Below are 21,895 nucleotides of genomic sequence, written 5' to 3'. Positions count from 1 at the left end.
CCTTCATCGTACCTGGGAAAGCGAAGATGGCAAACAGTCTCGTCTGTTGATCATAGTACCGAAGTCCATGACCCCGAAAGTGTTGAAAGAATATCACAATGGACCTAGTGGAGGGCACCTTGGAATTACAAAAACTATAGAGAAGATTAAACAACGGTTCTACTGGATCGGTTGTCGAGATTTCATAGCAGAATGGATAAGTAATTGCGTAGAGTGCATGGCAGCTAAAGGTCCTAAAGCCAAGAGTCGCGGTAGGCTACAACAGTACAACGTGGGATCACCATTTGAACGAGTCGCAATGGATGTTGCAGGTCCGTTTCCAACCAGTACGGCCGGAAACAAATATCTACTGGTTGTCATGGACTATTTCAGTAAATGGCCAGACCTTACCAAACCAGGAAGCGAAGACCGTAGCCGAAGCGTTTGTAGAAAATTAGATAACAAGGTTCGGAGTGCCCGTCGAATTACACTCAGATCAAGGCAGAAATTTCGAATCTACCATTTTCCAAGAAGTCTGTACATTATTGGGCATCCACAAGACACGGACAACAGCGTTACACCCACAATCAGATGGGATGGTAGAGAGATTCAACCGAACGCTCGAAGAACATCTGCGGAAAATCGTTGATAAAGACCAACGGAATTGGGACAAGTGCATCCAGATGTTCCTGCTGGCGTATCGTTCAGCGAAGCACGAGACAACTGGTTACACGCCAGCAAATATTATTTTCGGATCTGATCTGCGACTCCCTGCTGATCTTAAGTTTGGAACGAATCCTACAGCTGTAAGAAATGATGGAGATTATTGTTCTGCCTTAAAGGAAGAAATGAATGAATTGCATCTAATGGTAAGACAGCATACGCATCTGATGAGCAATAAGATGAAGGACCGGTTCGATCAAGCGGCAAACTCAAAAGGTTTTGAAGAAGGTGATCTGGTCCTGTTGTACAATCCACTTCGAAAGAAAGGCTTGTCCCCGAAACTGCAGACAGCCTGGGAAGGACCCTATATGGTGATGAAACGACTTAATGACGTGGTATACCGCATACAAAGAAATAAAAAAGCACGATGTAAAATGAAAGTAGTACATTTGGAGAGGCTCGCCCCATTTGGTTCAAGAGGATTTGTGCCTAATCGGGACGATTAGGCTTTAGTGGAGGGCAGTGTTACAAAAGTAGTATTAAGTTGTATTTGTATTACTATATGCATCCCTGATTATGAACAATAGCTGTAGGTATATGGAATAGCATTTGTCTTGTTGTAGACATCTGGCGCCACGGCTGTCTGCTTGTCGAAACAATAGACATCTGGCTCCGCACTGTCTGCTTGTCTAGTTAAACAATTGCTGAGTCTGGCGACGCGACTGTCTGCTTGCGTCTGGCGCCGTATAGCATTATGTTCTGGTAATTTCCAGACGCAATATTCTAGAAGGACACGTCGGCATCAGCGAGAAGTGCGTGGCTATATAAGCCGTGGCAGCGCCAACGTAATCAATCAGTGCTAAGAGTAAACTGCTATAGTGTAGACGAGTTGTGAAATAAAGAGTTGTTGAATTAAATTAAACAGTGTTGATTTTATTTGTCAATCCAGAGATACGAACCTAACAAAGTAAACTAGCAAGAGTAAATTCGTAACAATATATCACTAGATTCTGCAATGCGTGCTCTCGTGCCCTTGTATATTTCGGTATAGTATTTTTGCAATCTGCAATCTTGCAAGAGCAAGCGAATACCCTTATGGTCTATCTCAAGTGGATTGTAGATATACTGCTTAGAATGTAAGATGAATATTTGTATTCAGGCTTAAGAAAAATATTGTATTAAAGAAGAGAAAATAAAATAAAACGAGGCAGTTGCCCGTAGTTGCCCACGAAACAAAACCGAATTATTAATTTGCACAGGGCAAAAGTTTTACAAGGCCAAGAGTATTTCATTTTCATTTTCCCCATATGGTATTTCATTTTCAAACCTAAAATTTGGTGTGAACACCAGGCTATACACGATACAACAGTATGCCATACTTCACCTGTAGTACACAAGAATGATAGAATACAAGATTACGACACTAGTTTACCGTTAGTTTTTTTCGGTTTAGCTCTTGACAATTCTACAAAAACAAATACATTGTGCAACAATTTCGTGACGTCACACTTGTGCGTTGAGAAGAACAAGCATAGAAATGCATACAAATTGTAAACAGAAAAGTAAACACTTTTGGAAATTCCCAAAATAATATTAATTCATTCGTCTTTGCAGGAAAAATTTCAGTGGAATGTTTAGAATATTGTTGCGAGAAAAGATATATGTAAGTAGTTTTAGGCACATCCACAATAAATAGAGTAGCATGTGTGGAAATTGTTCAAATGAAGAAAACCAGTGAAAGTGTACTGTTGTATTTATTTAAATTTCTAAGCATAAATATATTAATTTTCTAAAATGAAATGTGCAGTGGCTTGTTGTAATAATTATTATGCAATTAAAGGATCGAAAACGAGTTTTTGTCAGTTTTTCGGCCGATTTAAAAGTTGCCAAAAAATTGGTGTTATTTTTCCAAAGAAATGATATATTTAATACTAAATCCTCTTTAATTAATTAATTTCACAATTCTTTTATCATAATTTCATACATCTGATACATCTGAACTTATAATATATGTATATATTTATATACAACACAAGAAACGTCTTCTCCATTTGAATCACAACTTAATAGACAATTTTATTATCAATAGGCCGATATATTTCTTTAGAAATGATTCAAATCTTTTCACTCAACAATATTCAATCACTTCACTAAAACTTTTCATTAAAATCGAAAGAATTAATAATATTTTGCGAATTTACAAAAGTGTTCACTTTTCTGTTTACAATTTGCAAGCCATTTGACAGTTTTTCACTCTTGTTCTTCTCAACACGCAACTATGACGTTTCATAATGGCGGTTGTCGTAATCTTGTATTCTATCATTCTTGTGTAGTACAGACAAGTTTGTATATTTATTTGCCGTTTAAAGTGGCCATACACGGCACACATGTACTCTCGTTCTGTGTGAATTCGTTTCGCTCATACACGACACACAAATCCATTTTGCGTTCGTTCTTCACACAGTGAACATGTGCGACAGGCAAGCGGATCATTTCTTGGAATTTATTTCTAATGTAGCACTTTTATCCATTTCTTTGTATTTAGTTAATAAGTTATTCCAACTTTTATTTTTCTCAATTTGATTTTTACACTTATTTTTTTGCGTTTGCCAAATTGCTAATTCATTTTTTATAAGTGCTAATTCATTTTTTATAAGTTCAATAAATTCTGATACGAAATTTTTATTAATGGGGTGGCCTGCTTTAGAAGCTTCAAGCAATCGATTTTTTTTTTGCTTAAATCTTTTTAAAAGGTGTCCACAAAATTATAGATGGGAATTCGAAATGTTATCGAAGCTAGAAGGGAAATTGTGACCGAGCGTCTGGCAGATACATACATATATGAGCGCTTGGGCAAAAAGCAAAAATTTTGAAGCGCGATTTCTCGGTTTTTCATTTTTACGATTATTCTTAATTGACGGGCAAGATAGGACAAAATTAATAAACGTCGTATAGAATTAGGGCAAATATTATCTTTGGAATAAAATTATCTTCTATTTTAACTAAAAAAAACTAAGAAAAGTCAACTTTGAACATATTTTTAAACAGCATAAAGCAAATTTTTTTTGGTCAAAAAACACTTTTTTTTAATTTTTAAAAAATTTGTAAAATGTCACAATATTTTTGGAATTTTTTTTAGTTTAAATAAAAGATAAATTATTAAAAAAAATATGAATCTCTTTGAATTTTTTGTTTTCGACGGAAATTGCGACCTGCATCCTGCCCGCCGTCCGACAAATGCACATCCGAGATGCATCAGGCAATTGCTTCCCAAAGACAGACTATCAAAGATTTCGTATACAAAAAAATTTGTGAAAGATGTTCAAATATATAACTATATATAAAGCCTAGAAATTTCGCTTGAATCAATTATTCCTTTCCCTCCCAAAAAATCCTCAAAAAAATCGATTTTTTGTAGCCTCTAAAGCAGGGTTCCCCCTTAACACTTGCCATTATTCGTCAGCGATCTTCACTGTTCGGTGACACGAAATGAGGTTTTGTGTGCACATAGCGCCATACACGACACACATGTGCGCACACCAATCGTAAGAAATCAAACATTTTCGCGAACATGGATCGGTATGCGCACAAGCCCATACACGAGTAAACCGCATGCGCACACATACCGATCGAATGCAGCTGTGTGTCGTGTATGGCCACATTTAGGTATGTGTACTTTCATAACTCAAATTTTCGAAGGGAAATTTTCGGTTTCTGGCTATTGGTAGTGTCAGTCAAATTGTGAATTGATACAGCATTTTTATTAGGGTTTTATCTCTGATTTTGGGTAAAATTTAGAATAGCATCCCCGGATTTCGGGCATAAAATAGGTATCACTGGAAAGGTGACGTTCTCCAGATCATGAAAATATATATATATAGCGCGGCGCGGAAAAAAAAATAACCATGGCAGCACTTTTCTCATTGTGCAAATGCAGAGAATTGTTACTAAAATAAAATAATTAAAATAAAGCTTTATTTACAACAAATATTAAAAAAATGAATATGCAGAAACGTTATAGTGAAGTGTTAGTAAGTGAAAAGTGCATAATATAAGAGAAAAAGCTACTCACAATACACAAATTATCAATGTAAAAGTTGTCAATTTTTCAACTTTAAATGCGAATATCTCGGAAACTATAAGTCAGCGGCAACTATATATATATATTTTCGTGATCTGGAGAACGTCACCTTTCCATTGATACCCATTTTATTCCCGAAATCCGGGGATGCTATTCTAAATCCCAGCCCTGATTTTTATTGTTTTTGACAATTACGGCCGTTTTCTCAATCAATTTTTAATAAATATTTTTGAACTAAAAAATTTGCAAATTTTAATTGAGTTTTGGGATTAAATAAGCCAATGTTGCCATTTCAAGTACAAAATTCTCTAAGTTTGAAGTTTTACATAGAGACAATGTTTTGTGACTCGACACGATTTTGCAATTCAGTACGTGAAACTCACAAAAATCTCTCATTTGGAAACGAAGAGACCTAATCAGCTATCACATTTCGTTATATAGAGATGTACATACATACATGTGTATATAAAACCTGAATGAATATAATCACGACAAGGTGCCTACATTCGCAGAGGAAATAAACATGTCGTACAATGATAAAACTTTTCATAAAGCAGTCAAAAAGCATATTTACAAACAAAAGTAATATGTTGACTTTGAATAACTATAGTTGCGAAATTAAGTATTTGAGTTGCTTGCAAAATATCGACCAGGAGCTCTATATACTGTTACGAATTTACTCTTGCTAGTTTACTTTGTTAGGTTCGTATCTCTGGATTGACAAATAAAATCAACACTGTTTAATTTAATTCAACAACTCTTTATTTCACAACTCGTCTACACTATAGCAGTTTACTCTTAGCACTGATTGATTACGTTGGCGCTGCCACGGCTTATATAGCCACGCACTTCTCGCTGATGCCGACGTGTCCTTCTAGAATATCGCGTCTGGAAATTACCAGAACATACGGCTATACGGCGCCAGACGCAAGCAGACAGTCGCGGCGCCAGACTCAGCAATTGTTTACCTAGACAAGCAGACAGTGCGGCGCCAGATGTCTATTGTTTCGACAAGCAGACAGCCGTGGCGCCAGATGTCTACAACAAGACAAATGCTATTCCATATACCTACAGCTATTGTTCATAATCAGGGATGCATATAGTAATACAAATACAACTTAATACTACTTTTGTAACACTGCCCTCCACTAAAGCCTAATCGTCCCGATTAGGCACAAATCCTCTTGAACCAAATGGGGCGAGCCTCTCCAAATGTACTACTTTCATTTTACATCGTGCTTTTCCATTTCTTTGTATGCGGTATACCACGTCATTAAGTCGTTTCATCACCATATAGGGTCCTTCCCAGGCTGTCTGCAGTTTCGGGGACAAGCCTTTCTTTCGAAGTGGATTGTACAACAGGACCAGATCACCTTCTTCAAAACCTTTTGAATTTGCCGCTTGATCGAACCGGTCCTTCATCTTATTGCTCATCAGATGCGTATGCTGTCTTACCATTAGATGCAATTCATTCATTTCTTCCTTTAAGGCAGAACAATAATCTCCATCATTTCTTACAGCTGTAGGATTCGTTCCAAACTTAAGATCAGCAGGGAGTCGCAGATCAGATCCGAAAATAATCTTTGCTGGCGTGTAACCAGTTGTCTCGTGCTTCGCTGAACGATACGCCAGCAGGAACATCTGGATGCACTTGTCCCAATTCCGTTGATCTTTATCAACGATTTTCCGCAGATGTTCTTCGAGCGTTCGGTTGAATCTCTCTACCATCCCATCTGATTGTGGGTGTAACGCTGTTGTCCGTGTCTTGTGGATGCCCAATAATGTACAGACTTCTTGATCTGAGTGTAATTCGACGGGCACTCCGAACCTTGTTATCCAATTTTCTACAAACGCTTCGGCTACTGTCTTTGCTTCTTGGTTTGGTAAGGCATATACTTCTGGCCATTTACTGAAATAATCCATGACAACCAGTAGATATTTGTTTCCGGCCGTACTGGTTGGGAACGGACCTGCAACATCCATTGCGACTCGTTCAAATGGTGATCCCACGTTGTACTGTTGTAGCCTACCGCGACTTTTGGCTTTAGGACCTTTAGCTGCCATGCACTCTACGCAATTACTTATCCATTCTGCTATGGAATCTCGACAACCGATCCAGTAGAACCGTTGTTTAATCTTCTCTATAGTTTTTGTAATTCCAAGGTGCCCTCCACTAGGTCCATTGTGATATTCTTTCAATACTTTCGGGATCATGGACTTCGGTACTATGATCAGCAGACGAGACTGTTTGCCATCTTCGCTTTCCCAGGTACGATGAAGGTATCCGTTAACGAGGTTTATGCTGTTCCATTGGGCCCAATATGCTTTTGCAGTTGGACTCTCGCTACTTATTTGTTCCTTTGGTGGTCGTACCCCATTTTCTTTGGCCATTACCAGCTTTGCAAGATCAGGGTCCTCCAGCTGATTGATTCTGATGCGGTGAGGAGTCCAATCATCTTCCGGTTCTATATTCAGTAATCGCACGTCGATTATACCTTCTTTTCCTTCTGATTTGGAGCAATGTTTACATTCCAGTGGACAAGGGCGACGTGATAATGCATCCGCATTTTTGTGGTGAATCCCCTTTCGATGTTCCGTTTCGAAGTCGTAATTCTGTAATCTTTCGATCCATCGTGCAATTTGGCCTTCCGGATTCTTAAACTGTAATAACCATTTTAATGCTGCATGATCAGTCCTCAGCAAGAATCGTTGTCCATACAAATACTTGTGGAAATGTTTTACACATTCCACCACAGCTAGTAGTTCTTTTCGCGTCACACAGTAGTTTTTCTCTGGTTTCCCGAGTACTCTGCTGTAATACCCAATTACTCTTTCTTGTCCGTCGATGAGCTGAGACAGGACACCTCCAATTCCATAAGCGCTCGCATCTGTATCCAGGATGAATTTCTTTCCAGGTATTGGATAAGCCAACATCGGCGCCGTACAAAGTAGTTCCTTAAGCTGCTCAAACGCTTTTTCTTGTTCCAACTGCCATACAAACGGGCGATTCTTCTTTGTTAAATCATGTAAACTTCTAGCCACGTTCGCAAATCCAGGTACAAAACGGCGGTAATACGTGCATAAGCCGAGGAAGCTGCGGAGTTCATGTATGTTGGTGGGTTGAGGCCAATCTTTAACTGCTTTTATTTTTCCCTCCTCGGTGTGAATCCCCTCAGTTGACACTTTATGTCCGAGATATGTGACCTGCTTCTTCCATAATGAACACTTTTTGGGATTCAAGCGTAATCCGGCTGATGCTATTCGCTGAAAGACTTCCTCTAGATTTTTCAGATGATCATCAAAACTTTTTCCCATGATGATAATGTCATCAAGATACACCAAACATGTCTTCCAGTTGAGTCCTTTTAACACATGTTCCATCAGTCGCTCGAACGTTGCAGGCGCATTACATAACCCAAATGGCATCACAGAGAATTCCCATAACCCGTCGCCCATACTGAAAGCGGTCTTTTCACGGTCACGTTCATCAATCTCGACTTGCCAATATCCACTTTGTAGATCTAATGTAGAAAACCATTTTGCTCCAGACAAGGTGTCTAAGGTATCGTCGATTCTCGGTAGAGGATAACTGTCTTTCTTTGTGACATCATTCAACTTCCTATAATCTACGCAGAAACGGGTGCTACCATCTTTCTTTTTAACTAAGACGATAGGTGAGCTCCATGGACTTATTGAAGGTTCGATTGCACCGTTTTTGTGCATGTCTTCAATAATTTTGTTAGCATCCTCACGTTTTGCTAGTGGAACCCTACGCGGAGCTTGTCGGATTGGTTTAGCGTCTCCAGTATTTATGCGATGTTTGACAATGCCTGTTCTTCCTGTGTTTCCTTCGTTTGCAAATATGGATGCGTATTTTTCTAATAGTTTTTCTGCTTTTAATTTTTCATTTCCATGCAGTTCGTTCAGCAAATTGTTTAGGAGTGTAGGACTTATCTGCTGTGGCTCAATAGTAGGTTTCTGTTGTGACCGTTCGCATCGTGCTATTGCACTTATATTCTGGCACTGTCCAATTACTGCTCCTTTCTTCAGACTTATAGGCGTGTTGAATTCATTCACTACTCTGACCGGAATGGTGGCGTCTTCTCTAATTTTCACAAGCGTTCTTCCTACCAATATGGGTGTATCTATTTTTGTTGGTTCCACAATCCACAATTCTTCAGTCCCACCTCCTCCATTCACTTTAGCCCATACAATCGCCTCAGATTTTGGTGGAATACTCTGATTATCATCAACAATCACCCTCTTACTTTCAACGTTGGTCACATATCCGGTGTTTATAGGCATCTCCATGTTCTGGCAAAACAGCATTTGCTTGTTTAAATCCAAAGTAACCCCGTGATCAATCATGAAATCTACTCCCATTATAATTTCATCCGTGATTTCTGCTATGATGAAGGTGTGATTAACTTCCAGGGTACCAATCATCACTTCGCAAAACACTTTTCCCGCGACAGCTGCTTCCTCCCCGGTGGCCGTTCGAAGCTTGCAACCGACTAATGGTTCAACCGTTCCTCTTACCACATCCGGTCGGATGATTGAATGTGTGGCACCAGTATCCAAAGTAAGCGTTGACAGTCGTCCATTTACGATGCCGTTGATAGTAAGATTGTTGTCATGGCGACCTATTTGTGATATCGAGATGGTGGGGCAAATAGTTGTGGGAACCAGCTCACGCCCCTTTGAACTGTTCCGTTTTAGTTTAACGACTTGTGAGATGTGGATGCTCCGTCCTCGTTATCTGTTGGTTGTTTCCGTTTTGATGGGTTTACTTTTATATTGCAATTTCGGGCAAAGTGACCCGCTTTTCCACAGTTGAAACATCTGCCTGTTGTATTTACTCGCGGTGCAGCAATTGTCTTCAGAGTCTTCAATATTTCCTCCATCAGCGCCGGTTGTTCCATTTCAACCCTTTGTACTTTGGGTGCTGGTTTACTTAGTAGGGAAGCTGTTTCCTGTGTGAGGGCGTGCGAAACCGTTTCAGCAAACGTTCTTTTTGGCATTGCATATGTGGCGCGTTTGGTGTCCACATCACGAATTCCATTTATGAAACATTGAATTTTTACCCTCTCAATGTAATCCACAGGTGCATCTGCATTTGCCAAATGAGCCAGTCGTTCGATTTCAGTTGCGAACTCTTGTAATGACTCGTTCATCTTCTGACCCCTATTTTGCAGTTCGATCTGGTATATTTGTTTCCGGTGCTCACTACCATATCGTCTTTCTATCGCACTCATCAATGCCTCATAGTTGTCCCGTTCACAGTCTGGAATAGTCTGAAGGATTTCTGCCGCAGGTCCTTTCAATGATACAAACAAGGACGCCACCTTGTCCGCTGCATTCCAATTATTGGCCATTGCTGTCTTTTCAAACTGAAGTTTGAAAATTTGAAATGGAATACTTCCATCGAATGTGGGTGCCTTCAATCTTTGATTATTTGTTGATGGTGCAGGGCCATGTAGCTGCAGTTCTCGCAGACGATTATTCAGTTGAAGAAATTCTGATCTTAAATTTTCTTCGTCATTTTTTATTGTGCTTAATTCATCTTCAAATTTTGAAAATTTCTCTTGCACTTGTGTATTATTTTCTGTAATCTGTTGTACCAAACGCTTTTCTAACTGCGTATTATTTTCAGTTATTTGTTGTGTAAGGCGAGACTCTAACTGTGATGTATTTTCAGCTATTTGCGTTATTTGCTGTGCCAGACGATTTTCTGCCTGCACTGCATTTTTTGCATTTTCGGCTATTTGCTGTGCCAGACGATTTTCTGTTTGCACTGCATTTTCTGTTATTTGTGATATATTTTCAGCTATTATTTGCTTAAAAGCCACTAACAGCATGTTCATGTCTCCACTTGATGATGTTCGTTGTTCTTCTACTTTTTCTTCTACCTTTGTAGAAGTTTCTGGCCCATCAAATTCGAACTCGTCCACATTAATTCCATCTGCTTCCATTGCTTCACGTAATCGTGCCTGCAGATCCGCCTTTTGCCCGCTTATCGGCAATTTACGCTCCTCCAGTTCCTTTTTCAATTGCTGAATTCTCAATTCTCCGAATTTAACCATCTTGAATTTGGATTATTTGACAATCCCACTTCTGACACCAATTGTTACGAATTTACTCTTGCTAGTTTACTTTGTTAGGTTCGTATCTCTGGATTGACAAATAAAATCAACACTGTTTAATTTAATTCAACAACTCTTTATTTCACAACTCGTCTACACTATAGCAGTTTACTCTTAGCACTGATTGATTACGTTGGCGCTGCCACGGCTTATATAGCCACGCACTTCTCGCTGATGCCGACGTGTCCTTCTAGAATATCGCGTCTGGAAATTACCAGAACATACGGCTATAGCCACGCACTTCTCGCTGATGCCGACGTGTCCTTCTAGAATATCGCGTCTGGAAATTACCAGAACATACGGCTATACGGCGCCAGACGCAAGCAGACAGTCGCGGCGCCAGACTCAGCAATTGTTTAACTAGACGAGCAGACAGTGTGGCGCCAGATGTCTACAACAAGACAAATGCTATTCCATATACCTACAGCTATTGTTCATAATCAGGGATGCATATAGTAATACAAATACAACTTAATACTACTTTTTGTAACAATACTTATGAAGTGTCCGTATATTCAAAATGACAACAAATTTTATTAGTTTTGTGTCCAGCTTTCCATCAGGTGACAAATTTGAGACAATATTTTGTGAGTAAAGACTAGAGAGTGTGTTGTCACAAATTGAGGCTTTCATTCAAAATAGGTCAACTAATGCCTAGAGACTGCTTATTGAATGCGCTATAAATCTTTGCTCGTGAAGTGTATGCTTTGTATTATATTGTTTATTTACTCATGACAATTTTGTTTCCTACGGTAGTGTTTGAGACAACATGGTAAATATGACATGAAAATAGGTTATGAAGAGGAGCATTTAGGAAATTTTACTGAATTTAGTGAATGTTTGAAATCGAATATATAGTATGGAGTTGAGTTAAATCTGACATATTAGGTTGGAAAAGAATAACTAATGTTCGAGTGAAACCATACGTGGTGCATGCATTTACTTATGAGAAATCAGTGTGTATTAATGGAGTTTATTTGTAATAATTGCAGAATGCATGAATTAGTATGTATTATGATCTTCACAATATTCTGCGTTCCAATTACGGAAAATTATAATAATTTTCTATGACAATTCAAAGCTTGCGAATGGCAGAATACCTCTGGATAGCACGACTACTAAAGAAAAGTTATAAACTTCACAAAAAGACAACAAAAAACATTACTTGATATTTAAGTGAGTAATTAAGCTTAAGGAATGTAAGTATATTTACCATATAAACATTACCTTGTAAAAACCAAAAAAATAACCTTCTGCAGATTAAGAAAATATATATATAAGATATTTGCATTTAAATTTCAAAAATTCAACTATTTGAAAAGCGTGTTTTTCCGATATAAAATGAATTTTACACTTAAATTTTTAACTTTTATATCCACTAACGGGAAGGATTTAGTATACCGTCCCAGTATATCAAGGATAAAAAGGATATGGTCGGATAGAGCAGATTATCCTGATCAAGGATATATATGGTTATAGCCGCAGGAAGCTTATAGTTTCCGAGTTATTCGCGCTTAAAGTTTAAAAGGGTCGGCTTTAGTATACCGTCCCACGATTTCAGGGTTAAAAGTGGTATGGTTGGATAGAGCTAATGCTCCAGATTAAGAAAATGTATAAATGTTGCCGCCGCAAACTTATAGTTTTCGAGATATTTGCATTTAAAGTTGAAAATTTTGCAAATTTTATCATGCAATTTCTCGATTTCTAGTAGTTATTTATTTCATATTATCCACTTTTATGCACTTATACTTCATTACATTGTTTCTACATATTTATTTTTTTTAGTAATTATTTAGTTATTTGCTTAAAATAAGCATTTTATATTTTACAAAAATTTCATTCCATGCACAATAACAAAAGTGTTCCGTGTTGACAGATAATAAGTGTTGCCATAAATACACATTTATAAAACGAATAAAAATGAATCAAAATGAATAAAAAATAAGATTATAATCCAAATATATAAATCATTGCCCCTTTTCTTCATACATCATGATTTTTGATCGGGCAGGCCGCCAACGCCAAAAAGGAGTTTTACTCAAAAAACTACCTTACACACCCCGGTGTTGGATCGTCCAGGGTTATTTTTTTTGAAGCGCGGCCGAAGGCCGCCAACGCAAAAAGGAGTTTTCTTCTTCTTCTTAATTGGCGTAGACACCGCTTATGCGATTATAGCCGAGTCAACAACAGCGCGCCAGTCGTTTCTTCTTTTCGCTACGTGGCGCCAATTGGATATTCCAAGCGAGGCCAGGTCCTTCTCCACTTGGTCGTTCCACCGGAGTGGAGGTCTTCCTCTTCCTCTGCTTCCCGCGGCGGGTACTGCGTCGAATACTTTCAGAGCTGGAGTGTTTTCATCCATCCGGACAACATGACCTAGCCAGCGTAGCCGCTGTCTTTTAATTCGCTGAACTATGTCAATGTCGTCGTATACCTCGCACAGCTCATCGTGCCATCGACTGCGGTATTCGCCGTGGCCAACGCGCAAAGGACCATAAATCTTTCGCAGAACTTTTCTCTCGAAAACTCGCAACGTCGACTCATCTGTTGTTGACATCGTCCAGGCCTCTGCACCATATAGCAGGACGGGAATTATGAGTGACTTATAGAGTTTGGTTTTTGTTTGTCGAGAGAGGACTTTGCTTCTCAATTGCCTACTTAGTCCGAAGTAGCACCTGTTGGCAAGAGTTATCCTGCGTTGGATTTCTAGGCTGACGTTGTTGGTGGTGTTTACGCTGGTTCCAAGATAGACGAAATTATCTACAACTTCAAAGTTATGACTGTCAACAGTGACGTGAGTGCCAAGTCGCGAGTGCGACGACTGTTTGTTTGATGACACGAGATATTTCGTCTTGCCCTCGTTCACTGCCAGACCCATTTCTTTTGCTTCCTTGTCCAGTCTGGAGAAAGCAGAACTAACGGCGCGGGTGTTGAGGCCTATGATATCAATATCATCGGCATACGCCAGCAGTTGTACACTCTTATAGAAGATGGTACCTTCTCTGTTGAGTTCTGCAGCTCGAACTATTTTCTCCAGAAGCAGGTTGAAAAAGTCGCACGATAGGGAATCACCTTGTCTGAAACCTCGTTTGGTATCGAACGGCTCGGAGAGGTCCTTCCCGATCCTGACGGAGCTTTTCGTGTTGCTCAACGTCAGTTTACACAGCCGTATTAGTTTTGCGGGGATACCAAATTCAGACATCGCGGCATAAAGGCAGCTCCTTTTCGTGCTGTCGAAAGCAGCTTTGAAATCGACGAATAGGTGGTGAGTGTCGATTCTCCTTTCACGGGTCTTTTCCAAGATTTGGCGCATGGTGAATATCTGGTCGGTTGTTGATTTACCAGGTCTGAAGCCACACTGATAAGGTCCAATCAGTTTGTTGACGGTGGGCTTTAATCTTTCACACAATACGCTCGACAGAACCTTATATGCGATGTTGAGGAGGCTTATCCCACGGTAGTTGGCGCAGATTGTGGGGTCTCCTTTTTTATGGATTGGGCAGAGCACACTTAGATTCCAATCGTTGGGCATGCTTTCGTCCGACCATATTTTACAAAGAAGTTTATGCATGCTCCTTATCAGTTCTTCGCCGCCGTGTTTGAATAGCTCGGCCGGCAATCCATCGGCCCCTGCCGCTTTGTTGTTTTTCAGGCGGGCAATTGCTATTCGAACTTCTTCATGATCGGGCAATGGAACGTCTGCTCCATCGTCATCGATTGGGGAATCGGGTTCGCCTTCTCCCGGTGTTGTGCTATCACTGCCATTCAGCAGGTTGGAGAAGTGTTCCCTCCATAATTTAAGTATGCTCTGGGCATCGGTAACTAGATCACCTTGGGGGGTTCTACAGGAGTATGCTCCGGTCTTGAAACCTTCTGTAAGTCGCCGCATCTTTTCGTGGAATTTTCGAGCATTACCCCTGTCGGCCAGCTTATCTAGCTGTTCGTACTCACGCATTTCGGCCTCTTTCTTCTTCTGTCTGCAAATGCGTCTCGCTTCCCTCTTCAACTCTCGGTATCTATCCCATCCCGCACGTGTTGTGGTCGATCGTAACGTTGCGAGGTAGGCAGCCTGTTTTCTCTCCGCTGCGACACGGCACTCCTCGTCGTACCAGCTGTTCTTTTGCACTTTCCGAAAACCAATGGTTTCGGTTGCAGCTGTACGTAAAGAGTTTGAAATGCCGTCCCACAGTTCCCTTATACCGAGTTGTTGGCGAGTGCTCTCAGAGAGCAGGAGTGCAAGCCGAGTAGCGAATCGTTCGGCTGTATGTTGTGATTGCAGCTTCTCGACGTCGAACCTTCCTTGTGTTTGTTGGCGTGCGTTTTTTGCTGCACTGAGGCGGGTGCGAATCTTAGCTGCAACAAGATAGTGGTCCGAGTCGATGTTAGGACCTCGGAGCGCACGCACATCTAAAACACTGGAGACGTGTCTTCCGTCTATCACAACATGATCGATCTGGTTGGTAGTTTTTCGATCCGGAGACAGCCAGGTAGCTTGATGTATCTTCTTATGCTGGAATCTAGTACTACAGATAACCATATTTCGGGCCCCGGCGAAGTCGATCAGCCTCAACCCATTTGAGGAAGTTTCGTCGTGGAGGCTGAATTTACCGACCGTAGTACCAAAGATACCTTCTTTGCCCACCCTGGCGTTGAAGTCGCCAAGCACGATTTTTACATCGTGACGGGGGCATCTCACATAAGTGCGCTCCAAGCACTCATAAAAGGCATCTTTGGTCACATCGTCCTTCTCTTCCGTCGGGGCGTGGGCGCAAATCAGCGATATGTTGAAGAACCTCGCTTTGATGCGGATTGTGGCTAGACGTTCATTCACCGCAGTGAATGATAGTACTCGGCGACGGAGTCTCTCTCCCACCACGAATCCCACACCAAACCTGCGCTCCTTTATATGGCCACTGTAGTAAATGTCACAAGGACCTACTCGTCTCTGTCCTTGTCCCGTCCATCGCATTTCTTGGACGGCGGTGATGTCAGCTTTTGTTTTCACGAGGACATCAACCAGCTGGGCAGCGGCACCTTCCCAATTAAGGGACCGGACATTCCAGGTGCATGCCCTCAATTCGTAGTCCTTATTTCGTTTGCCATGGTCGTCATCAAAAGGGGGGTATCTCATCCGAGGCTGGTTATGACTATTCACTGGGGGTGTTTTTTTTTACGTGGCGGGTCCCAAACCCAGCGCACAACCCTATGCAGGGGATGCTTCGCCTTCTCACGTTAGCTCGCCTTCAAACGGATGTTCTTAGGCTACCCAGAGGATACTTGGTCAAAGACCGGAAGTCGTGAGCTGCTTGAGTCACATGTAAAAGAATCGTTTCTGGCCACTCCCAAGTGAATGGCAATCAGAGAACTTTCCTCACTTGCGTGAACTTCTACACATGACTCCATCCTCCCTACACATGACTCCATACTCAAAAAAAAAAAATCCGACACATCCCAGTGTTGGATCGGCCAGGGTTATTTTTTTTGAAGCGCGGCCGAAGGCCGCCAGGCAAAAAGGATTTTTACTCAAAAAAAACATGACGCACCCCGGTGATGGATCGGCCAGGGCCAATGCACAGTTCCCACGACAGCCGGTTCTACGCACCGGAATTGACTCGGATTTCATCCGACCAAGGGCTGTTCTTTCGGCGATCTGACCCCGTTTGGATCGGTAAGCACTAATTTGTGTGTGTCGTCATTGGAGCAACGCCTTGCAGCAGGGTTGCTCCGCATCCTCCGGACTCGTGCTGGCATTGAGTCCAACCCGGGCCCGGATGATTTTTTCTGCTGCGTCTGCGCAAAAAGGCTCCATCCAAACTCCACCTCGGTCAGGTGTAACACATGCAATGGATGGAGCCATCTTAAGACCTGTTCAGGCCTTAAGACCCACAGGGAGTGGACCACGCGTTACGTGGCCCCATGTTGCCTGCGCAACACTGCGATACAAGCCTCTACGGCTGTGCAATCTGCACATAGTTCGCGCGCCGCGCCGCCACTCAATCAGAGTGGCCAACCGAGGACCTCTACGGTCAGGAGCTCAACCAGGCAACATAGCTCCCACTCAGACATCGACCCCAGGGATACTACCCTAGAATGTCAGGGCAAAGCTATCCGGTCAGGCGATGTCGAGCTCGAAATATTTAATATAAACACCCCCCCAGTTACATGTTGCCCTACAGGATATCACCCGAACATAGGTGCGCTACTTCGTGGTGAAAACCGTATGGTACTAGGCGACTTTAACGCGCACCACGATTTTTGGCTCTCCTGCCTGTCAAATGATCGTAGGGGGATGGAGCTGGCGGAACAGATTGACGACTCGACATTCTGCACAATGAATGACGAAGCCCCCACCAGAGTTATGGGCACCTGTATCAGCTCGCCCGATATTACCATTGCTAGTGGTGGTCTGATAAATGGCATAACCTGGCGACCTATGCTAACTCTCGCATCAGACCATCTGCCCATAATTATCTCGATCGAGAAGCCTCCTGATTTCGTTTCTGTGGACAACCGTACCTTCATTAACTTTAAAAAGGCTAGCTGGGTCGGCTTCACAGAATTTACCGAGAGCACCTTCAACGCTCTACCCATTCCTACGTACGTATGCGTTGGCGAGCGTCAATTCCGCAAGGTGATCGCAGCAGCTACCGCTCGCTTCATCCCGGCTGGAAGAATAGCGGAAATCCGCCCCAATTTCCCAGCCGAAGCAGCCGTTCTAGCTAACGAGCGCGACACCTTACGCCATGCCGATCCCGGTGATCCCCGAATAAGGGATCTCAATTTGGAGATTCGGCGTATGGTAAATCAACATAAGCGGACGAAATGGATAGAGCACCTGAAGTCCGGCAACCTCTCCACCGGTGGGAGTAAGCTTTGGGCTACTGTTAAAGCTTTGTCTAATCCGAAGAGACACGACGACCGAGTTGAAGTTCAATTCAATGGTCATGCCTCTTCGGACCCGAAGAAGTGCGCGAGCTATTTTAGCCGGCAGTTTACACTGCACCCTTCGGTTGACAAGGCTAAGAGATGTGTTAACCGACGGCTGCGTAAAATGCCAAACAACTGCGCGCCACCTACTTTCACCGATGAGGAGGTTCAGGGTGTCATCAACAAGGCAAAATCATCCAGATCCATCGGCCCTGATGGAATCAACATGCTAATGTTAAAGCATCTAGGCTCGACGGGAGTAAAATATCTCACCAAGGTTCTCAATCTGTCGCTCACCACTCTTCAAATCCCCGATGTGTGGAAAGTCGGAAGAGTGGTCCCACTACTGAAATCTGGGAAACCCGCCAACAAAGGGGAATCTTATCGTCCGATAACTCTCCTCTCTCCAATAGTGAAGACACTTGAGGCCTTGTTACTCCCGACCTTCACTCACCACCTGAGCCTAGCCAGCCACCAGCATGGATTCCGCAAAGTGCACAGCATTACCACAGCACTTAGCCTCATAAACGCCCAGATAGTTCGTGGCCTCAACCAGAAACCACCCTGCGAAAAAACGATCCTCGTAGCGTTGGACCTGTCAAAAGCTTTTGACACGGTCAATCTAACAACGCTACTGCAGGACATCGAAAAGACCACTCTCCCTCCAGGGCTGAAGAGGTGGACCATCCGTACTATTTCGAGGTAAACCATCCAAACTAAGAAGAATTAAACAGGGGGTTCCGCAGGGTGGTGTCCTCTCCCCGTTACTGTTTAATTTCTATATCTCGAAACTTCCCCAACCACCAGAGGGAGTTTCCATAAGATGACTGCACGATATTGACGTCGGGCAATGAAATCGATGGCATATGTTCGAAAGTAAACGGCTACCTCTCCGACCTTTCTCGTTTCCTCACTGCACGAAACGTCCAACTTTCACCCACCAAATTCACAGCGACGATATTCACAAACTGGACGAAGGAGTATAGACTTGAACTTAATATTGCAGTCGATGGCGTCAAAATTCCGACTGTCAATAACCCTAAGATTTTAGGCGTAACCCTCGATAGTCTATGCTCCTTCTCTCCCCATACGACCGCGATTATCGCCAAGGTACAGAGCCGCAACAAAATCCTCAAGTCGCTAGCTGGCAACATACAAGGCAATCGGCCGGCCGGTCCTCAACTATGCAGCACCAATATGGTCGCCTGGATGCAGTGGTACGCAGATGAGGAAACTTCAGACCTGTCAGAATACAGCACTCCGGACCACGACGGGATGCCTCTTGATGTCTCCCATTGAACACCTACACAGTGAGACGCGCATGCTACCCGTAAAGGAGCATAATCTACTCCTCTCCAGGCAGTTCCTGCTGGATTGTTTCCGTAGGAATCACCCCTGCAGCCATCTGCTTGAAGCGGAACCGCCTCCCAGGAGCATCAAGAGGGCATTCCTCGACTATGTCGACGACATCAAACAATACGCCGACCAGACTTCGGACGCAACAAACTTTCGACAGGCACTGACCGCCATTCACAGTGGAGCCATCAACACCTTCACCGACTCCCTTCCCGTGAATGGCGTTTTTGGAGACAAACCACCACCTATTGCAGACGAAGAGCTCCAGTTGCCGCGAGAAACGCGAGTGACCCTAACGCAACTTCGTTCTGGATACTGTAGCAGGTTAAACTCCTACTTATCCAGAATCGACCCCGACATACCTAATGTATGTCCTGCATGCAACGAGTCCCCGCATGACACTGGCCACCGCTTTGCATGCCCCACCAACCCTACCCATCTAACACCTTCCTCCCTTTGGTCCGACCCCGTCGAAACAGCACGTTTCTTGGGCCTACCATTAGATGACCTCGACGACAACACAAACAACCCTTACCATCCTAACGGGGATTAGCTAACCGCTAACAACAACAACAACAGCCGCCAATGCAGAAAGAAGTGGGACGCGAATGGACTAATGTTTACCCTGTTTTACCTTTGTTGTATTGCAAATAATCATTATGATCCTTTTATTAAATTATTAGATTAAACATACTTATAAACCTTAAAACTTTTTTTATTACAATGGAAAATTTATTTCAGATCGTATTTGTTTTCTGCGTTTGAGTTTTTATATCCATTCTTATTCGTTTGATAAATGTGTAATTATGGCAACACTTAATATCTGTAAACATGGTAGTATTTACAAAAGTATTGTTATTGTGCATGGAATGAAAATTGTGTAAAATATAAAATGCTTATTTTAAGCAAATAACTAAATAATTACAAAAAAATAAATATGTAGGAACAATGTAATGAAGTATAAGTGCATAAAAAGTGCATAATATGAAATAAATAATTACTAGAAAGCGAGAAATTGCAAGATAAAATTTGCAAAATTTTCAACTTTAAATGCAAATATCTCGAAAACTATAAGTTTGCGGCGGCAACAATTATATATTTTCTTAATCTGGAGCATTAGCTCTATCCAACCATACCACTTTTAACCCTGAAATCGTGGGATGGTATACTAATGTTTCCCCGTTTAAAATTTTCAATATTTTATTTAGATATTTTCGATATATAAAATTAATTTCGCACTTATATTTTTCAATTTTATATACACTAACACATCACTTATTCATTTGCACACATTTATTTTATATACTATAGTGCAAAAATTACTTTTAATATATATTTCAATGGCTGGGATTTAGAATAGCATCCCCGGATTTCGGGAATAAAATGTGTATCGCTGGAAAGGTGACTTTCTCCAGATCACGAAAATATATATATATATAAAATTAATATACAGAAACGTTATAGTGAAGTGTTAGTGAGTGAAAAGTGCATAACATAAGTGAAAAAGTTATTCACAATATACAAATTATCAATGTAAAAGTTGTCAATTTTTCAGCTTTAAATGCAAATATCTTTAAAACTATAAGTCGGCGGGGCAATATTACGATTTTTCCGGCGCCGCGATTTGATGGTACTAATGGATAGAGGAGGTCCTCAGGATTAAAAAATGTATTCACATATAACGTCCTCAGACTCATAGTTTCCGAGATATTTAACTTTAAAGTTCCACAATTTTACATGCAATTTAGTCCTATTTTGTTTTGTTTTGTTTTTCTTCACATGTCATTACAAGTACCAGTGTTGCCACATATTGTGTTTTAAAGAAACTATGAAAATTTTTTCTATTTAACATTTATAAAGAAAATGTTACAAATGGTTTTTGTATCTTATGTTAATTGATAAATAAAGATAAAAACAAAATAGGACTAAATTGCATGTAAAATTGTGGAACTTTAAAGTTAAATATCTCGGAAACTATGAGTCTGAGGACGTTATATGTGAATACATTTTTTAATCCTGAGGACCTCCTCTATCCATTAGTACCATCAAATCGCGGCGCCGGAAAAATCGTAATCGTGCCGTCGGCGGCAACTATATATATATATTTTCGGGATCTGGAGAACGTCACCTTTCCAGTGATACCCATTTTATCCGGGAAATCCGGGGATGCTATTCTTAATTTTACCCATTTCAATTATTGTTGAATTATTATTATTTTAGAATAACAAATGAATTACGAACTGTTAAATAATTAACTGTTAATTTTTTCGCAATGCCCCCTGGGGCCAACAGGCTGGGGGATAATAGGTTTGCACTATTATCCCCGGGTCCTAAAAACAAGAGAAAAAAGCCTGAAAATTCAACGCTGGAATTCTTCCCGGAATTACCTATTTCTAAGAAGGATGATCCCAAGTAACTCGTAACCAAATCACAGGACGCCAGAAAACCTATTGCATCCACTTCTTGCTTTGCAGTACATAAAGGTATTCAGGCCATAAGCAAAGACATTAACAAATTCACATCGCTTTGTGACGGCAGCCTACTTCTTTTGGTCAAGAACCAAAAATCGCTGACAATTTTTTACAAACCAAACATCTTCCCGGAGCTGGTGCTGTTGAGACATCTCTTCACAACTCTCTGAACTCAGTAAAGGACACAATTTACGCTCCATTTATCTGTCAGCTTGCTGATGACGAAATAATTGATGGTCTAAAAGATCAAGGAGTATCCGATGTTCATAAATTTACCA

The 21,895-nt window shown here is 41.4% G+C and overlaps 1 protein-coding gene and 1 long non-coding RNA gene across 28 annotated transcripts in view; both read left to right on the top strand.

Moving 5' to 3' along the window:
• Positions 1–1,617: 1,617 nt before the first annotated feature.
• Positions 1,618–2,442, top strand: LOC125779598 (uncharacterized). Its single transcript, XR_007423379.1, has 2 exons — positions 1,618–2,192; positions 2,257–2,442. It is a non-coding gene; the product is annotated as an uncharacterized LOC125779598 (long non-coding RNA).
• Positions 2,443–11,501: 9,059 nt separating this feature from the next.
• LOC105225247 (sialin) overlaps positions 11,502–21,895 on the top strand; it is a 197,945-nt gene continuing 187,551 nt past the window's right edge. For 12 of the 27 annotated variants that reach the window (XM_049460223.1, XM_049460204.1, XM_049460218.1 and 9 more), the window contains exon 1: positions 11,645–12,042. Coding sequence is in view for 1 of the 27 variants with exons in the window: in XM_049460242.1 (XP_049316199.1) it covers position 12,042 (1 nt within the window). In the remaining 26 variants the exon portion in view is untranslated. Of the gene's footprint in view, positions 12,066–21,895 lie in introns of all 27 variants that reach the window. The other 15 variants (XM_049460222.1, XM_049460203.1, XM_049460210.1 and 12 more) reach the window with 6 other exon arrangements.

Source organism: Bactrocera dorsalis, chromosome 6 (assembly GCF_023373825.1).
Source record: "Bactrocera dorsalis isolate Fly_Bdor chromosome 6, ASM2337382v1, whole genome shotgun sequence".
In the NCBI taxonomy this organism is placed as follows: domain Eukaryota; kingdom Metazoa; phylum Arthropoda; class Insecta; order Diptera; family Tephritidae; genus Bactrocera; species Bactrocera dorsalis.
The sequence above is the reverse complement of the archived record's forward strand: the minus strand, read 5'-3'. Positions and strand labels throughout refer to the sequence as shown.